The 20831-nt window shown below is 49.6% G+C and overlaps 1 protein-coding gene across 1 annotated transcript; it reads left to right on the top strand.

The window, feature by feature from the left end:
* LOC8071826 lies at nucleotides 751–17500 on the top strand. The gene is made up of 6 exons (XM_002450643.2): nucleotides 751–949; nucleotides 1070–1115; nucleotides 2715–2838; nucleotides 15265–15344; nucleotides 15745–15845; nucleotides 17032–17500. Exons 1-6 carry the CDS (start codon nucleotides 791–793, stop codon nucleotides 17068–17070), a joined length of 549 nt encoding a protein of 182 aa, XP_002450688.1. The 5' UTR covers nucleotides 751–790; the 3' UTR covers nucleotides 17071–17500.

Below are 20831 nucleotides of genomic sequence, written 5' to 3'. Positions count from 1 at the left end.
CACATCGCTGCAACAAAATGATGCAGCGATGGATCTCCTAACTGGCGTAGCGTCGCATGAAGGAAGGAGAGGAGGCGGTGATGGATCTCCTAGCCTCGCGTCGCTGCAACAAAAGGAGGCGGCGCGCGGGGGAAAGAGAATAGTCGTGTGCGAGGACTCATATCGTGGGAAACTACCACGACGTGAGGGAGTACGGGCACGACAAGGAGTCCAAGATTCTCGGGATATCAAAATTGCCAAGCCATTGTGCCTATGCAAAAATGTCATGTTTGGTCCATCAAATGCCAAATTTGCCAAAATGCATAAGTCAAATGCAAAACTATTGGAGAGCAATTTTTAAAATATTTAGTAAATTTCAAGAATGCAAAGTCCAATTGCATAACTGTTGGAGATTCTCTAACATGATTGAAGAAAAAAAAGAAAGAGCAGGAGGCTATTGAAGGGGGCGAGCAGGCGAATAGAAATACTCCCTCTATTTAAATTTTTATCTCAAATTTAACTATTTGTTTTATTAAAAAATTTATATAAACATAGTTAAATTTAACTTATTCTTAAATTTTTAAAAAATTTTTATTAATAAATCAAATCATGATAAAAAAATAATTTTTCATATAATTTTTAAAATAAGACGGGTGATTAAATTTAGTGTCGAAAGAGTAATTTGGGATGGATTGAGCAGTATTTATCTTAAAAAAAAAGTAAAAATTGGGAGCGCGGTTGCCCCCAAAAGGAGCTTAATAAACCAAAGAAAAATGAGAAACAAAGGAAAACACAAGACCTCCTATTCCCCATGGCGACCGAAGAGGGTTCCGGCGGCGGCGGCGCCGGAGCCGGGGAGAAGAAGAGCTCGCAGGTGCCTGCAAAGCCTGGAGCGGGCGGCGCCGGAAAGTTCCTCGCGGGCTTGCCGTCGCGTGGCAACTTCTCCTCGGGCTCCGGCTCCTCCAACCTGGTACAGACCCTCACACTAAAAACCCCCTAATCGCATTTTCTTCGCGCGTGCTCTGAGGCACCTCGATTCGTGCGGCGTGGTGGGTTCTGAGCCCGTTCTTTCTCGCTGTGATCTCCGCAGGGAGGGTTCAGGGTTTACGTCTGCGAGCACAGCACGGATCCCCCAGGTAAGTGGATTTTCGTTACGATTCCATGAAGAATCCGCCTTACATTTCTCATTTCCCTTTGCTTTGCTAGTTTTTTTTCTTGAATTTGATAGTTCTAGGGGTGTTAACGTTTGCTGTGCTCAATAAATGGAATGTTTTGCTCTAGGGTATAAGGGTTTGCCCTCTGGACTGAAATTGTAATTTCACCTTAAAATATGTTTTATACACTTTAGTAGTGTAGAAATAAGTAAATTTTAGCCTTAGCCATTCTCGTTTTGCTTTCCATGGTGTGGGTGAAGGCTTTTGTTGTTCTTTGTCAATGGAAGATGTGCATTGGGTTCTCTGGCTACCTGTCTAATTACAGTGACTTGCTTTTTGGTTTAGTGGATTGCTATTTGGATTAGAAATGGTAATCTTGTGCATAATTTGCTCAAAATGTATGTGACTTGATATCCTAGTGTTTGTGCTTCAAAGTATGAATTTGTTGGATACACTGCTAGTTTGAAATGTTTACAGTGTTAATAATTTGCTCTTGGGACTATGCATAACAAAGCTGTTCACTTTAGCTTCTTGTCACTTCCTTTATGAAGCAGTCTTAGTCGAATGCTTAAAAATTGATGATCTGTTCATCCAGTTGGGTGTTTTCCCGCTTACTACGTGGCAGAAACTTAAGAGTGACATCTCCATGATCCAAGTTCTTCATTGACATTGTAATACTTTGCATGATATATTGGATTTTTGTATGCATGATCTTGGTGCTTGTCTTCTACTATATTCATTTTTTGGTCAGTCTTTGCTCGTATGTTCTGTTGGTGGAAGATTGCTATGGGTCTTTCATTCATCCAGAAGGTCATATTCTAGGGCTTCTAAAATTTCTCTCTTTAATTTTGACTAGGGTTCCAATGAAAGTTTACATGGAACTATATGGTCCCAGTTAAAGAACTGATAAGGCATAGTAGATCTAATAAATTGGAGTTAGATGAGAAAAGCACGTTCTGTAGGTTTTGAGCCTTCTAGTATTATTTATGTTTTCTGCCTAATGGTCCTTGTGGTACATACTGTAAGTCACTAGTGTTTATAATTGTGTGCAGTAATAGGAAACAGTGACTTTAGACTGTCCTCTAAAGTTAGTATTTCATTGAGTTCAAGTTGGAGTGATGCATCTTGTCTAGGGACACAATGCTTACAAGCAACCTTTTTTATTATTATTTTCTTGTCATGGAGTCACTTGGCATCCATAGAAACATGTTTTTTTTTAATAAGAGACATAAGACTGGAACCTTTATCTGGGAAAAAAAGTTTAGCTCTTGCAGTGTCCCAAGTAATATGCAAAATTACATATATTTATGGTGAGCCACATTTGCTACTAATTGTAATGACAAACACATACAAACTTTGTGTGATATCTGTTAGATATGTCTTTAGCTTGTTTAACCTGTTTATATTTCTTCACTATATAAGGGGTTTTCACCATGTTACCACAGCTGTTAGTACCTATATATTTGGGCCTATTGCCCTAATCCTGCATACAAATGATACATAACAATACCTACAACAAACTGTTATGTTTGTGCCAATTTAAGTTTTTTATTTGACTGGTTAATCTCTTTGCTATTTTAGAAGGACAAGTTATAAAGACGGATTCAACAAATATTTTAATCAGGCATCTCCAGTTGAACAAGCAGAAGAGTGAGGTCAAAGATGCGGATTCCAGGACTCCAGGGGAAAACAACAGAGGGAAAAGGTAAATAACAAAATTATGCAAATATCTTGATACAAACATTCTGTTCTTGTGTTGTATTAGCAATGTTTTCCTAAACGCTAAACAGCGGTCACCCTTCGTTTAGCGTTTAGACTGTTTACATGGTGTTTAAACGGAATTATATTAGTTTCCAAAAATATATATAATTATACATACGTGCATGTAAAATATCAAGTGTTCTAACAAATATACATGTTCTGTGCACATAAATTAATAAGTATTATAATTTATAGCATAATAGCAAATCCTCATTCACTCCACATTCACTGATTCACATGACAATTAAAACATCATTAACGAGAGAAGTTACTAGATGAGTCAAATTATAGACAATAGCATGGTGAATCATAATTGACAATTGGGCCAGCTGTTTGGCATGGTCTTTAAACCAGTACAATAGTGCATAGCATCACATGAGTACATATATTCAGAATACAGAATGTCTAAATATCGTTGGTCATTGCTGCACAAGACCATAGACCAAAGACAAATCAGTAAATAAGCAAAATGACCTATTTTTGTCAAGGTGTTAACTGTCAAGTTCTCGGTTGAGTTGTCAACGTGACTCACACATCAGGGCGTCACGTGTCAGCTTGTTTATTGTTTTTTTTGTATGAATCTGCAAAAGCAAATTTAAGTTTGGTTGCCAATCTGAAATGACAAGCTCACTAGAACCAATGTAATCATCAGCTCCACATTTTGGTTCATTTGTATATCTGTCAATTTTCCCATGAAGTGCTGGCCCTAACACAGTGAAGAATGAAAACAGAGATTGTTGAATTCGTAACAAGCTGTCTGCACAAGTATGGAAACATGGTGCAGCATCAGCACCTGTTGGAGCACGGAAGCCCCTTCAAATAATCCATGATCATAAATAAATTTGTTGGGCGGATAGTGAGCAGCAGGTGCAATCATGAAACTAGTATATACCAAAAAGATAAACAACCATCAGTTGGGACAGGAATTCACAGATCACAGATCACAAATACTCTATATACTATTGGACAGATACTTTTGTCCCACACTTACTCAACCAGTTAGCATACTATATTAATGGTAGACAACAATGATGTGTCAGAGCTGGAACTAGTGTGCACGGAACTCAACATGGAGAATTACAACAAAAATGTACATGCATATCCACTCAGAATTTCAGATCCAGATAAAATGGAGTACTAGAGAGTGGACACTGGAGGAGCACCTTCGAGTGTGGTGTGGTCGGAAACTTGAGTAGTTGGAGGGCTAGAGGAGGCTGCATGCTGTCACCAGCTCACTGTGGCCGGCGTCGGTGCCGGCGCACAAGCCTTGCCGGCGCAGCTCGAGGTGCACATGGCCACAGGATGAGGACGCTCATGCCTGACCTCGGCACATAAACCCAAGCTTGATTCTTCTCGACACCTTCCTGGAGAGCAAGGACACAGGCGCACGGCTTAACTGGGTGGAGGATGAGAGGATCCATGGAGTGCGGCGGCCAATCAACAAGCGCGGTCGCGGAACAAGTGGCGGCGGGGGGCAGGCTCACTGTTGAATAGGAAATAAGGAACCCTAATGCAACGAATTGGGTCTTGCTATTATATATGTCCTGCAGATTGGGCCAAGATTAGGCGTGTGTTCTGGGCGCAAGTTTTGGTGGATCAAAAATTTCGGAAAATTTCCTCCTGCTCTCGGACCTGTATCTCCTGAATGGCCCCTTTAGTCCGCCCAGGTCCATTTAACTACGTTCTATGTCACCTGTTTCAACCGTTTCTCAACGTTTACGCCTGCGCCGTTTAACAGGCCGAATATACGCTAAACAAGATAGTAAGCTCCTGTTTCCGTTTACCAGACCGTTTAAACGGTGTAAACGGCAGTTTAGGTGAACACTGTGTATTAGCCCCTAGTTTTGTGTATGTTCTGTTAGTAGTTAACAGATACATGATGTTGCATGGATATAGTTTCCTTGCGCATATGAAAGTGCTAAAATCTTGTTGCATATTCAGTACTTCTATTGGTCCTAGGAATATATTTTTTCTTGAATTACTCGTCATAGGCATGAATATTGGTAGTCGTAAGTTACTTAGTTACCTATATTTAATATTTTTTCATATCCTTTATCAACACCCATTTATTGTTCCATGTTTGATGCTCCTGAATTCTAAGTAATGTTTACTTTCCTGTATGATTCCACTGGAATAAGTGATTAAATACAGGTTCAAATAAATCATTATGGAACTACCAAATGAATCATTATGACCCCGTAGGTGTCATGTGCGGCCGCACATATGTCAGGCGCAGGCGCGCCCGCGACATACGCCGCGCAGCTGAGCGTGCTGGGCGCGCAGAGATAGGGACAGGGCCCAAAGCGGCAACTTCCAGTGGCTAGAATCAGGGGATAGAGTAGCTACAATCAAGGGATTGATTAGTTGGCTGTTTTAGCAACTCCTACAATTAAGGGGTCTGGGCAATCCCTAGATTAGGGGGACTTTCCTTTGTTCGGTTGGGCCAAGAGCTATATATACTCCTGTAATCAGCAGAGAATGAATCAAGCAAGAAGTTATCCTATTCTCCTCTCCCTGTTCTGCTAAGCCTGCGGCTGGGGGGCATAACCCCGCCGGAGAAGACGGCCGACGGCTACGAACTGCGTAGCCGCGGTCCGGCAAATCAGGGGTTTAACGCCCTTGACAACCTGGTATCACGGTCACGTCGATCCTCGCCTTCCCGCTCCGCTCAGTCCTCCACAGCCGCCGCCCACCACACCAGCCCACCACCATCACCCTCAGCCGCGCCAACACCAGCCATGTCGGAGCCCTCCATCGCCGACGTGCTGGCGTCCCTAAAGTCCCTCGCCGCCGAGATGACCACCATGAAGGCGGACATGGCCGCCCTGAAGGAAAAGTCTGCATCCTCGTCGGACAGCGGCGGTCGTCCGGAGGGTACGCGCGACCTTGATCGCCCTCCAAAGTTCCAGAAACTGGACTTTCCCCGCTATGACGGCAAGTCCGATCCGATGCTCTTCCTCAACAAATGCGACTCGTACTTCCGTCAATAGCGCACCATGCCCGAGGAGCGGGTGTGGATGGCCTCGTACCATCTGGAAGACGTCGCGCAGCTCTGGTACGTCCAGCTCCAGGAGGACGAGGGCACACCGACGTGGGGGCACTTCAAGGACCTCCTCAACCTGCGATTTGGCCCTCCACTCCGGTCAGCTCCGCTGTTCGAATTGGCGGAATGTCGGCGGACAGGCACCGTGGAGGAATACTCCAATCGGTTCCAGGCCCTTCTTCCGCGTGCCGGCCGCCTGGACGAAGCGCAGCGAGTCCAACTCTTCACCGGCGGTCTTCTTCCTCCCCTCAGCCACGCCGTCCGCATCCACAACCCAGCGACGCTGGCAGCCGCCATGAGTCTTGCGCGGCAGGTGGAACTGATGGAGGTTGACCGGCCGGCCCTGCCTCCTCCCAGGGCGCCCGCGCGGGGGCTTTTGCCCGCGCCTGCTCCCCGCGCTGCTCTGCCTCCACCTCCGCAGCAGCTGGCGCTGCCTGCACCACCGGCGGCCGTCCAGCCGGGCCGTGGAGACGGCAATCCTCGCCGCCTCACTCCAGATGAAATGGCGGAACGGCGCCGTCTCGGCCTCTGTTTTAACTGTAACGAGAAATATTCCCGTGGCCATAACCGCTTTTGCAGGCGCATTTTCTTTCTGGACGGCGTCGAAATCGACGAGGCCGGGGACGACGCAGGGGCTGCTGAGCCCGACGCCGAGGCGCCCTGCTTCTCCCTGCAGGCCGTGGCTGGTGTGCCCATGGCGGGCACCATGCAGCTCCGCGTGGCCCTCGGCACCGCTGCCCTCGTCGCCCTCCTCGACTCCGGCAGCACGCACAACTTCATATCAGTAGAGGCGGCACGGCGTTCGGGTCTCCCTCTCCGCCACCGGCCACGCCTCACCGCCCTGGTCGCGAACGGCGAACGCGTCACCTGCGAAGGCGTCATCCGCGACGCGCCCCTGCTCATCGACGGCGAGGCGTTCCCAGCCGACCTCTTCGTCATGCCCCTGGCCGGGTACGACGTTGTCCTCGGTACCCGGTGGCTAGGCGCGTTGGGCCCCATCGTCTGGGATCTGGGCAGCCAGCGCATGTCTTTCCAGCGGCACGGGCGCACGATCTCCTGGACTGGCGTGGCCTGTCCGGCCGTTCCGGCGCTGCGCGCGACTTCAGAGGCCGGTCCCCTGCTGGACGCCTTGCTGCACGCGTTCGGGGGGCTCTTCGCAGACCCCGTCGGTCTGCCCCCCAAACGTGCGCACGACCATCGCATCATCCTGAAGCCGGACGCCCAGCCCGTCGCCGTCCGACCGTACCGGTACCCCGCGGCGCACAAAGACGAGCTGGAACGCCAGTGCGCTGCCATGATTGAACAGGGGATCGTCCGCCGCAGCGACTCCCCCTTCTCGTCGCCCGTGCTCCTCGTCAAGAAGGCCGATGGCTCGTGGCGTTTCTGCGTCGACTACCGGGCACTCAACGCCCTCACCGTCAAGGATGCCTTCCCGATCCCGGTGGTCGATGAGCTTCTCGACGAGCTCCATGGCGCCAAGTTCTTCACCAAGCTGGACCTCCGGTCTGGTTACCACCAGGTGCGGATGCGGCCGGACGACGTGCACAAGACGGCGTTCCGCACCCACGATGGCCTCTACGAGTTCCTGGTGATGGCGTTCGGGCTGTGCAACGCTCCGGCGACGTTCCAGGCCCTGATGAACGACGTGCTCCGCCCATTCCTGCGCCGCTTCGTCCTGGTATTTTTTGATGACATTCTTATTTACAGCAAGTCATGGGCAGGCCACCTTCGCCATCTCAGGGCCGTCCTCGACGAACTGCGCCGGCACCAGCTGTTCATCAAGCGCTCCAAGTGTTCCTTTGGAGTGTCCTCCGTCGCCTACCTCGGCCATATCATCTCCGCGGCGGGCGTGGCCATGGATCCAGCCAAGGTGCAGGCGATCCACGACTGGCCGGCGCCGCGTTCAGCCCGGGCGGTGCGCGGGTTCCTCGGTCTTGCCGGGTACTACCGCAAGTTCGTCCACGGCTACGGGGCCATTGCTGCTCCATTGACGGCGCTGCTCAAGAAGGACGGCTTCTCCTGGGACGACTCCGCGGCCGCCGCGTTCGCCGCGCTCAAGTCCGCCGTCACGGCCGCCCCCGTCCTCGCCATGCCCGACTTCTCCAAGCCGTTCACCGTCGAGTGCGACGCATCTACCGTCGGCTTCGGCGCCGTCCTGATCCAAGAGGGCCACCCGGTCGCCTTCTTCAGCCGGCCCGTGGCGCCCCGCCACCGCGCGCTGGCCGCCTACGAGCGCGAGCTCATCGGCCTCGTTCAGGCTGTACGGCACTGGCGCCCGTATCTGTGGGGACGGCGCTTCATCGTCAAGACCGACCACTACAGCCTGAAGTACCTCCTCGATCAACGCCTTGCCACGATCCCGCAGCACCACTGGGTCGGCAAGCTTCTGGGCTTCGACTTTTCTGTGGAGTACCGGTCGGGCGCCACGAACGTCGTCGCCGACGCCCTCTCCCGCCGCGACACTGACGAGGGGGAGCTCCTGGCCATCTCTGCGCCCCGCTTCGACCTCATCGATCGCCTCCGCCACGCCCAGGCCACCGACCCGGCCCTGGTCGCCATCTACGAGGAGCTCCGTGCAGGCACCCGCGCGGCGCCATGGGCGCTGGTGGATGGCATGGTCACCTTCGATGGCCGCCTATATATTCCGCCCACCTCGCCACTGCTCCAGGAGGTCTTGGCCGCCGTCCACAATGACGGCCATGAGGGCATCCACCGCACCCTGCACCGACTTCGGCGGGACTTTCACTTCCCCAACATGCGCCACCTGGTCCAAGAGTTTGTGAAGGCCTGCGTCACCTGCCAGCAGTACAAGTCGGACCACCTCCGGCCGGCCGGGTTGCTGCAGCCCCTGCCGATTCCATCGGCGGTGTGGGCCGACATCGGCATCGACTTCGTTGAGGCGCTGCCCAAGGTGCAGGGCAAGACGGTCATCCTCTCCGTCGTGGACCGCTTCAGCAAGTACTGCCATTTTATCCCCTTGTCACACCCCTACACGGCGGAGTCCGTCGCCCAGGCCTTCTTCGCCGAGATTGTGCGCCTCCATGGCGTACCGCAGTCCATTGTCTCGGACCGCGACCCCGTGTTCACCTCGGCGTTCTGGCAGGAGCTCATGAAGCTGACAGGGACGAAGCTCTTCATGTCGTCGGCCTTTCACCCGCAAACGGACGGCCAAATCGAGGCCGCCAACCGCGTCATCATCATGTACCTGCGCTGCTTCACCGGCGATCGCCCCCGCCAGTGGCTCCGATGGCTACCATGGGCGGAATACACCTACAACACCGCCTTCCAGACTTCGCTTCGCGACACCCCGTTCCGGGTGGTCTACGGCCGGGATCCCCCGACCATCCGCTCGTATGAGCCCGGCGAGACTCGCGTTGCTGCAGTGGCTCAGGAGATGGAGGAACGCGCTGCTTTCCTCGAGGACGTCCGCTATCGCCTGGAGCAGGCACAGGCGGTCCAGAAACGTGTCTACGACCAGCACCATCGCCCGGTGACCTTCCAGGTCGGGGACTGGGCACTGCTGCGCCTCAGGCAGCGAGCCGCGGCCTCCCTGCCTCGCTCGTCCAAAGGGAAGCTCAAGCCTCGCTACGTTGGGCCGTACCAAGTGCTGGAGCTCATCAACTCAGTGGCTGTGCGGCTCCAGCTTCCGCCCGGCGCCCGGCTTCACGACGTGTTCCACGTCGGCATCCTCAAGAAGTTTATCGGCACCCCACCAGCCGTTCCACCACAGCTACCACCACTTCTGCACGGGGCTGCTGTGCCTGCACCCGCGCGGGTCACCCAGGCTCGACTGGCCAGAGGCGTGCGCCAGGTGCTCGTCGAATGGCAGGGTGAGCCGACCACTGCTGCTACTTGGGAGGACTTCGACGACTTCCGCGCTCGGTTTCCTGCATTTCAGCTCGAGGACGAGCTGGATTTCGAGGGCGGGAGAGATGTCATGTGCGGCCGCACATATGTCAGGCGCAGGCGCGCCCGCGACATACGCCGCGCAGCTGAGCGTGCTGGGCGCGCAGAGATAGGGACAGGGCCCAAAGCGGCAACTTCCAGTGGCTAGAATCAGGGGATAGAGTAGCTACAATCAAGGGATTGATTAGTTGGCTGTTTTAGCAACTCCTACAATTAAGGGGTCTGGGCAATCCCTAGATTAGGGGGACTTTCCTTTGTTCGGTTGGGCCAAGAGCTATATATACTCCTGTAATCAGCAGAGAATGAATCAAGCAAGAAGTTATCCTATTCTCCTCTCCCTGTTCTGCTAAGCCTGCGGCTGGGGGGCATAACCCCGCCGGAGAAGACGGCCGACGGCTACGAACTGCGTAGCCGCGGTCCGGCAAGTCAGGGGTTTAACGCCCTTGACAGTAGGGGCAACACCAAACACCTTGGATTGGTTTACACAATATTTTCATGCATAGGCTAGCTGGCACTACCAAATATAGGCCTTGTTTAGTTCGATTTTTTTTGCAAAATGGACACTGTAGCGCTTTCATTTGTATTTGACAAATATTGTCCAATCATGGACTAACTAGGCTCAAAAGATTTGTCTCACAAATTACAGGCAAACTGTACAATTAGTTATTATTTATATCTATATTGAATGCTTCATGCATGCGCCGCAAGATTCGATGTGACAGTGAATCTGAATTTTTTTTGCAAATTTGTTTGAGAACTAAACAAGGCCATAGAATACTTCATTCTGTTCTATTTCCAGTACTACAGTTGTAGTATGTTCTCATTGACAATGTTTTATGGTTAGAAGTAGTGCATTAATGTTAAAATCCGGACAAGGTGGGTCAAGACGGGAAGGCTGGGTTTAGGGTTTTGTAGAAAATTAAAATTAATGTCAGAAGACTCCTAACTTGGTTGCGGCTGCCCAACCACATAGTTCTTTTCTGAATATAGTTCTTCTATGTTTGACTATGTTAGACATTTGACAAAAACAATTGTAGGCACTTCTTTGATTGATGGGTGCTTATTGGGATGGTGGTGATAAATGAACATAGATGGCCTAAACATTTAGCCTGAGGGGTTATATCCTTGTGATAGGATTCCTAATCCTACCAGGAACGTTGCGAAGTCAGTATGGGTGAGAAGGAAGGGGGGGGGGCAGGTTTAGGGCTTCGCTGTCGGCGGTTGGACGCCGTCGTGAGGAGTGCGAGCTCGAGGAAGAAGAGGCAGGCAGCAGCTAGGGCAACTCCCGGCTCCCAAGGGAAGCCGGAAACAATAGAATTGTTTCTGCTTAATCTCAATAATCCCAATTACAAAAGATGTCCTTTTAGCTAAATAACCCTTATGCAAATAGCTAAATATTAATAACTCAAAATAAATGGATATGAGCCTCTTTAGCCATTGCTGGACCGGTTGTGCCTTGAGTATTGTATACCGGTCATAACATCTCTCCCTGCCTCGACAAACAGCTCGTCCTCGAGCTAGACTTCAGGGTACTGCTCCTTGAATTCCGCCAACGGCTCCCATGTAGCATCATCTGCCGGAAGGTCGTGCCACTGAACAAGGACATGCCAGTCACCACGGCGGTGCTGAGCGCGCAGCACATGCTCCGTAGCCGGAAGCAGACGCCCATCTTGCACCAGCGGAAGAACTGGAGCAGCCGGAGGAGCCCCAGTGTACGCTTTCAATTGGCCGACATGGAAGACATCATGAAGGCGAGCACCAGCTAGAAGTTGGAGACGGTAGGCCACTTGACCTATGCGCTCAAGCACCTGGAATGGCCCTGCATATCGGGGATGAAGCTTGCCTTTCGGATGCGCGACGAGGGTCTGGGTAGGACGGTGCAAGAGGCACAAAAGCACCCAGTCACCCACAGCGAAGGAGACGTCCCGATGATGCTCATCATAGTATCGCTTGGCATACTGCTGCGCCTGAAGAAGGCGTTCTCGGACCTCCACCAGAAAAGCGTCACGGTCCCGAAGCATAGCGTCTGCCGCCTCTGTCTGGGCCGCCCTGTGCTGGAAGGGCAGGAGGGGCGGTGGAGGGTGGCCATAGACCACCTCAAACGGCGTAGTTCGGAGCGCCGTGTGGAAAGATGTGTTGTAGCAATACTCCACCTAGGAAAGCCAGTCGACCTAGGAGCGAGGGCGATCCCCGCGGCGCATCGCAGGTACATCACATTGATCCGATTGACGACCTCGGACTGGCCATCCGTCTGCGGATGAAACGCCATACTCAAGCGAAGCTTCACACTTGCAAGCTTAAACAGATCGCGCCACAAATTGCTGGTGAAGACTGGGTCGCGATCACTGACAATGGAGTTGGGGAAGCCGTGGAGGCGCACAATGCCGTCAAAGAAGGCGTGCGCCACAGAGGCAGCCGTGTAGGGGTGGCTGATGGCGATGAAGTGCGCATATTTGGAAAACCTATCAACCACCGTTAGGATGACCGATTTACCATGCACCTTTGGAAGGTCGTCGACGAAGTCCATGGAGATATCCGCCCACACCTGCAAAGGGACATCAAGGGGTTGTAGCAGCCCTGCTGGATGTGTAGTCGGCGTCTTGTTGCGCTGGCACGTGTCGCTGGAACGGACGAAGTCCTGCACAAGGGCGCGGTCACCGGTGAAGTAGAAATCCTAGCGGAGACGGACGAGGGTCTTCTGGATGCCCTCACTGTCCACGGCGGAGATGACGTGGCCAAGGAAGGCCACGAAGGAGGCGCCAAAGGAGCACTTGGACCTCTTGAGGAAGAGACCATGTGCCCGAAGAGCGAGGACGAGGCCGACGTGCTGGAGGTGTGCTGCCCAAGATGTGCTGTAAATGAGGATGTTGTCAAAGAAATCCAGCACAAACCTGCAGAGGAACGTCCAGAGGACGTCATTCATCAGCGCCTGGAAAGTTGCCGGCGCATTGCACAGGCCGAACGGAGGAAGTCGATGCCGAGGATGAAGTCGAAGCAGCCCAACGTGAGGCCGACGTAGGTGACGGGGAACGCCGCCCCGCCGATAGAGATGGGAACGACGTGGGCGATGCCGTCACACTGTAGCCGCTCCCCGCTGGCAACCGTGACGCGGAGGTGCTCCGCGCCGGACGGTGTGAGCCCCAAGCGACGCATCACTGCGTGCTGGAGGAAAGTGTGCGTGGACCCAGTGTCCAGCAAGGCGAGGAGACGCTCCCCCTTCAGCGTCACGGGCAAGAGCATCGTGTTATCGGTCCGAATCCCTGCGAGGGCATGCATGGAGACAACAAGGGCATTAGCGGTGGGCTCCTCGGTCGACGTGGTGGAGTCCTCAGGTTGCGCAGCCCCAACGTCGTCCATGGCCGTGAACTCCGAGTCGTCAACGTAGTCGACCGACTCGAGGTAAAAGAGGCGCTTGCACACGTGGCCCTGCACATACGGTTCATCACAGTTGAAGCAGAGGCCCTGACAATGTCCCTCCAATTGTTCCGCCGGCGACAAACGGCGGAAACGCAGCTGACTGGGGGGCAGCAGGTGGAGGTGCCGGCTGCTGGGCGGCACCAGCCCCTCCCGCGGTTGGGCCTGCAGCTCCTAGGCCAGGAGCGGCAGGGGTCGCCCACCCCGCTGCTGAGGTGGCTGCGCCAGGAGGAAGGCCACCGCACGGCGTTCGAAGGCCCGCGCAAGGTACATCGCGGTCTGTAGGTCGGGCGGATGGTGCATCTCGATGTCCACTTTGATGTGCTCTGGAAGACCGCCGATGAAGAGTTCCGCCTTCTACTGCGCGTGGCAGACAACCGCATTGTAGCGGCTGGAGTACTCCTGGACAGAGGAGCTGAAGGACAGCCGCGCGAGCTGGGCGAGGCGCGTGCCCTGAGTTGGAGGCCCAAAGCGGAGCTGACACAAGGCGCGGAAGCGATCCCAAGATTGCATGCCTTCATCCTGCTGCAGCGCGTAGTACCATGTCTGAGCGTCACCACAGAGGTGGTATGAGGCGAGCCAAGTGCGGTCCGAGGCCAAGGTGTGCTGACCGTGGAAAAACTGCTCGCACTGATTCCACCAATCGAGGGGATCAATGCCGCCATCGAACGTCGGAAACTCTAGTTTGTAGAAGCGCGGGGGGCATGCGCGCCGTGCCAGTAGCAGCGTCTGGAACGCCACCCTCCAATGCAGTAGCTAGTGCAGCGTCGCCCCCAGATGGGAACGCAGCAGCGGGCGCCGCGGTGCCCCCGTATAAGAGGTTCCCTGCGTTGTCGCCGTAGAAAAGGCCGGGATCGGTGAAGGCAAGGCCGGCCATGCAAGCAGATGTAGGGGAAGACCGGTGCTTGGGGGCACCGGCAGGCCCGCCGAGGGCACGGCCGCCGACGCAGCTGCGAACGCGGCCGAAGGAGCGGGCAGCGCTGGATGCGGCAGGGGTGGGGGAGGCAGCGACGCCGGTGGCGGCAGTTGCTGCGTGAAGCCCGTCCACGCGGCTTGCATCGCCACAATGCTCTGACTCATCTGCGCCATATTCTGGGACATCTCAGCGACCACGGCGGCGAGGGATTCCAGTGTCAGGGGCTGGCCACCCAATGAGGCTGAGGGCGCTGCCGATGACATCGCAGCGGAAGTCAGGGCGGTGGAAGAAGACGGCGGCAGCAAAGTAGTGGAGGGGGAGCTGGTCCGTGCAGCGGAGGGATTGGAGGAGAGCCTGACATATCCGATAGCAGGTTGATAGGATTCCTAATCCTACCAGGAACGTTGCGAAGTGAGTATGGGTGAGGAGGGGGGCAGGTTTAGGGCCTCGCTGCCGACGGCTGGACGCTGTCACGAGGAGTGGGAGCTCGAGGAAGAAGAGGCAGGCGGCGGCTAGGGCAACTCCCAGCTCCCAAGGGAAGCCGGAAACAATATAATTGTTTCTACTTAATCTCAATAATCCCAATTACAAAGTATTTATAATCTAAGATGTCCTTTTAGCTAAATAACCCTTATGCTAACAGCTAAATATTAATAACTCAAAATAAATGGATATGGGCCTCTTTAGCCATTGCTGGACCGGTTGCGCCTTGAGTATTGTATACCGGTCATAACACCTCGAACATAAAAACAAGTTAATGGAAATGGCATACAGAAACATGTGGATTCTTCTTTACAAATTACTTAGTGCTATTTGTAGTTTCTTATGCTATAAATATCAACTTCACTTCAGCAATCTACTAAAATAAATTACTCATCACAAGTTGATAAATGCTGATTGCTGATAATAACTTGTCACTTGATTATGTCCTGATATTAATTTGCTACTTGCCTACTTGAGATTTACACATACCTAGTTGTCAGGACCTTTGTGGAGCTTTCTTCTTCTTGGGTGCTTAACTGCTTATTGGCTGGATGGTCTAACTTTGCATAAGTTGTCTTTCAAAGTAAATTCTCTTTTTATGTTACCAGGTCTGCTGCCAGAAGTTTGGATGTCAACAATTCAGCAAAGAGGGCTAACTTGGGTACTTCCTCTGGATCATCAGCCTGTGGTAATTTTTCTTCGCCTGAACGCTCTAGTTGTGTTCATCATCCAGAGGTTGTCTCCTTTATCTTTAGCATCTTAGGGAGTAGAGAGCCAATAAAGAAATAGCAGCTTCCCCTGTTTTCAGTGAAAGCCATATATTTGCCAGTTCCTAGCCAGCTTATGGAAGTTTCCACTTCAAGTGATAACGAAATCAGCACATAACCAGTTATGACACATAAAGCATTAATGGTCTTTTGTGTGTGATATTTGTGTATGGTCTGGAATCTAGATATTCATTAATTGAGTTTCAAGAGAATTAGTCTTTTTTGAACAATGAGAATAAAGTATTGTACTCTTGTTTTTCTCCAACCCCAGCGTAACTAGCCATTTTTTTCTTGAACCTTAGAGTTACTTTAATTTTGCAGAAGAAATTTCTGGCTTTTCACAGCACACACTGCAATCATTTACAGTGGAGAGGTTACGTGCACTTCTACGACAAAGCGGTCGATCGACCAAAGGGAAAAAGGCAAGGGATACCATTTCTCAACCTTCTTATTCTGAAAGGGATTTTTCATTTTTTAATGTCCTAATGTAGTGCATCGTTTGATTTTGTGCTCCATCAGTAGACTGTATTCCGAAGAATTTCACTGAATGAACAAATATAGATTTTCCATACATACTCATCCCCTGAAGTTGTTACCAATGCTCTTACATTTTCATTTTATATGATTAGTGCCAGCAGGTTATGGCCTTTGTGTAGGGATGAAAACGAAAATGATAATCTCTGATTTTTGGAAATTGTTTTCGAGTTTTTCCTGAGTTTTAGACCTAAATGAAAATAATAACGGTAACCGAAAAAAAAAAAATGATAACAGTAAAAATAATCGAAAATGAAAGCAAAAATGATTTTGCCTTCTTCCGATCGTTTTCGAAGATTCCTGTATTTAACTGATAATTTACCGTTGATAATTACTGATTTAAATGTCTTTAATTAATGACATGTCTGACATTAATCTTTAGTAAGCCTACATCCTACAACCTCCAAGAGACTAATAATTCATGTTTTGATCACTATGCTATGTGGAGTCAACTCGGAACATAATCGTTTATATTGTGTCTTTGTCAAGAATTGTCGTACTGTTACGTGGTTTGCTACTGTTTGAGACCTAAGATGATGTGAAATGTGTGGTTTCAGCTTGTGATCTTGTCAACTGTGGCTTTATTTATCATTATCATGTGAGATAGATCGAGTTATATAGATCTTTTCATGTTCGACGGTTTGATGTGTTTATCGTTTTTAGGATATCGTTCTCATGGATTCCGATCGTTCTCGATATATTTTTCGATCGACTACTATCATTTTTGAAACTACCGGAATATTGGTGCCGTATTCGTTTCCGACAATATCGTACCGATTTCGTTTTCGAGAAAAAAAATGAAAACAAAAGTGATTTAGCCTCCTATCGTCGTTTTCATCCCTGCCTTTGTGTTTAATATTTTTATTAGTATTCAAGGCCACCAAATGTGGTGTTAGAAAAGATATTTTGTACTAACAAACAGATTCAGTTCAGTATTCTTTTGTATTCTATTAAGAAAAACTGGGGGTAGAAGAAAAAATTCAGTTAAATTTGTCCGTGCCTATATTATTCATTTTATGGCCATTATATCACCCTAGAACCAATTCAAAGTGTGACAGCATTTTGCTTTTGCAGGATGAACTGATTGCTCGCTTACGGGAGTCACAGGGTTGACACGAGTCTCGCACTTGTTTGGTCAACCAAACCCCTGCAGGCAGGGTTACGACCAAATGAGTCTCAGGCTGTACTTGTCAGTGGCTGTTCTGTCAAGATTTATTCCGATGTAGTGGCATATGTAGGTTGAGACTTTGCCGGACCTTATTTATACTCGGAATTTTTTAAGTAGCTGTTATCTGTCAACCGTCATGTATTCCCTGTTTTCTCATACCCGGTAGATTTAGAAATTCAGGTATGTGAATTCAATGCTAAGGTGCATTTTGCATCTGCTCTTTTTGCTAAGTTGATTCACCTCTGTATTCTGATTGCTGAATTCTTGTGCCTAGTGCTGCAAATTGAAGATAGTAGCAGTCACGTCGGCGGTGTTTCAGTCAGAATATATCTGCTTGACTGTATCTTGGAACAGCTATTGGTGGTGATGGTCCAATCTTTTGGTCAGCTGTCATGCTCCAATCTCTTGCAAAGGTCATTTCTGCCAGTTTACCAAATGATTGAACAATCTCACCAGAAAAGAAAAACTTTTTTTTTGAAACACACCAGAAAAGCAAAACTGATCGTGAAATGAATACATATATCGTCTTGTCACAGTTGTCATACTTTTTACATTGAAATGCCACTTGCCACGTCCTCAGTATTTATAGAGACTGCAAATCTGCAATTGACAACTAAGAATAGGTTAACTGAAGCATCTGGCATCTGAACCGACAAACCGAGGAAATGATACGAAATAGCTTTGGGCTATGCTCACGGCTCCATCCTATTTTTAAGGTGTATTTGTGACTTTTCTTACTGCTCTCGAATATTCTTTAATTTTTGGGGAAAAAACTCATTCTAGTGTTCTCTCTCTCTATATGGTAAATTTTTCCTACTCTGAGTAGTTACTCCCTCCTCCAACAAATGAACGAGATCACCTGACCACCGGAGCTAACGGGTTAAACAACTTGACCTGTTTATACCTAGCGTAAATACGCGTGGTATGCGTATACACCTGAATTAAAAATTAGTGTAAGGTGTCAGAAAATTAGAAAATTAGCGTGGAAAGCGGATCAAGCAGACGAGACGATGGGTCCAATATATACGTATAGGAACAAATAATCGTTGACTTCATTTTCGACCTCTACTCAGCACGTTGTGCGGCCCTGATGGCGGCGCGGCCAGGGCAGGCCATCGGCCCCTGGCAGCGGCGCGCCTCGACGACTCGCTCGTTGGGCCCCCTGGTGGCGGTGGCCATCCCGGCGGCGCTTGCTCCCCATGGCGGCGAACCCTCTTCTCCAGAGGTGGCGACGCCGCCTCGATTTGCACGGGCGGCGACGGCGGTAGAGCCCCTAGCCATGGCGCGACAAGGACAAGCCCCGCGCGTGGAGCCCCTGTCGGCTGCGTCCCCTAGCGGCGGCACGACCGGCGCCAAGGCCCCTTCCCGGTCACCCCTGGCGCGGCGGATCTAGATTGTGCGGACGGTTGCTATGAAGGTGCTTCAATGGCGCCTCCTTCCTCCTCACATCACCGACTTATCCGGCATCGGCACGGACCCTCACGGCTGTGTTGACGGCGGCGACCCCGTCCGCTGCCCGCCGAGATTGGATTTGTACAATCCTGCCCGCATAAGTTGTTGCATCCACCGGCTGCTCCATGCGGATAGGGTGCAGGCATTGGCACTGAGCTGATTCAATTATCTTTGGATTTTTATTACTGATGATTTGATTTCAGCACATGAGTATTACATTGGTGTACTTTTTATCAAGAAAAGTATATACACATACTCTGTTCTCAAAAAGTATGCACGTATATTTTATTCTCAAAAATAGTATGAATACATAGTCATCGTTTTGTATAACTCCGTACGTGAATGTATGTACATATATGTATGTACATATACTCTTATCGTAGGGTCTAAGTATGCATTTATGTCTTCATACTCCATTCCAAACAGTACGCATAAATACTCTATTCTCAAACTTCATTTCAAAAAGTATGTATAAATACTATTCTAAAAAATATTCAAAAAGTATGTATAAATACTATTTTAAAAAATATATACTTTAATTCATGAGTATATACTCATACTTTGATCAATATAGATGAGTATGTACCCATACTTTTAATTTTAATTATAATATGCGTACGATCAAAAAGTATCCCTAACGTACTCATGTCAAACACGATATATGCAGTGCAATATATACTTTCACGTCAATCGCAATGATATCACTGGAGAATATATTATTTTATTACTTTATTTACTAAATCAATCTGTTTGTTATATACGCCACTCTTTACCGGATCCTCTGATTGTCCATTAACCCACTATGGTAGCTTGCCCACTCGCTGACTATACCTAACGTGCAGGAGTAACTACTCGCGGGTGTATAAAAGATGTACCCTATAAGAAAGTATCACAAGGGGCTGAAGCAAAATGGATATAAAGTTGTCCAAAGAAAGTTTTCAAACAAGAAAAAGAGAACTTGCTACAATTGTGGCAGCACCGATCACTTTGTTGCCAAGTGTCCTTATGAGAAAACTACAAGAGGGACTTATGAATACAAGAAGAGAACCAAGCAAATGGGAGAAGCACACATTGGACATGAGTGGGATTCAACTAAAGAGTCAAGAGATGAGGATGTGAAGGTTGCAACTGTGGCAATTCAAAGGTCTTTCTCGACACCAAAGCTCTTCTTCAACATGTCCAATGATGATGACCACCCCTCCCCTCACATTTGTCTCATGGCAAACGGTGAGAAGGTAAAAACAAAATCCAAATCCTCTCCAATCCCTAGTGATATATCTAGTAGTGAACTTAGTGAAAGCTCTAGTGATGATGATCTTAGTGACAATGATGAGTTTGTTCAAATAACAAGAAACTTAGTTCCTAAGACCAAAATATTCATCACTAAACTATTGGAGGATTTGGAGAGTGTACGAGCTGAGCTAGCAACAAGAGATGATGACCTACTTGAACAAGAAAATATGTACATTGCTTGCAAGGAAGCTCTTGTGTTAGAGAGAAGTGAGGTGAACTCTTTGACCAAGGTCTTGAACGACGAACAAAGAGAACATGCTGTTGACGGTATTTTCACTATGATTTTCGACCACTAAAACCGTCAACAAAGGTTAAGTTCTGGGGATAACACCAAGCAACTAAGTAGTGACATAGGTACAATTCACTTGGTTCCACATGTACATGTCATTATTTGGATGCAGGTGCAAACAACCACTAATCAAGCCTGATCAAGCTCAAATGAAGCAAAGATGATCAAGAGCCAAAACCACCACATATCAACAAAACATTGAAGATGACAAGTGGGGACAACATGTGGAGCAAGGTGGTGGGCCAACCCCCCAAAGTGTAGGTTGGCCGACCTACATTTGGTGGGTCCCCACCTGGCTCACACTCCCACCGACCTCAACACCTAGAAGGTTGGTGGGGCCCACATTGAGGCAATAGGTCGATCGATCGACCTGTGATGTGGGCCCACCTTAAGTCGGTTCACTCCCACCGACATCCCCATGATGAACATGTGATGGAAATCCCCAACCGTTGATCATATGGCGGTTCCAAGGTCGGTTTGATCCAACGGTGAGGAAGAAGGAGCACGCGGATTGCTGACGTGGCGCTGGAGTAGCCCCTACTCCATCTCCCCCTATAAATACCTAAGAGCAACTCCAACCCAAGTCCCTAAATTAATCCATTAAATTTTTATTTACATGCTATGATAAAAAAAGTAGGAGCTCAAATTAAGACCCAACTCCAACCCACCTCC

The sequence above is a fragment of the Sorghum bicolor genome, chromosome 5 (genome assembly GCF_000003195.3).
Source record: "Sorghum bicolor cultivar BTx623 chromosome 5, Sorghum_bicolor_NCBIv3, whole genome shotgun sequence".
Taxonomy (NCBI): domain Eukaryota; kingdom Viridiplantae; phylum Streptophyta; class Magnoliopsida; order Poales; family Poaceae; genus Sorghum; species Sorghum bicolor.
This window is presented reverse-complemented; position numbering and strand designations above follow the sequence as displayed.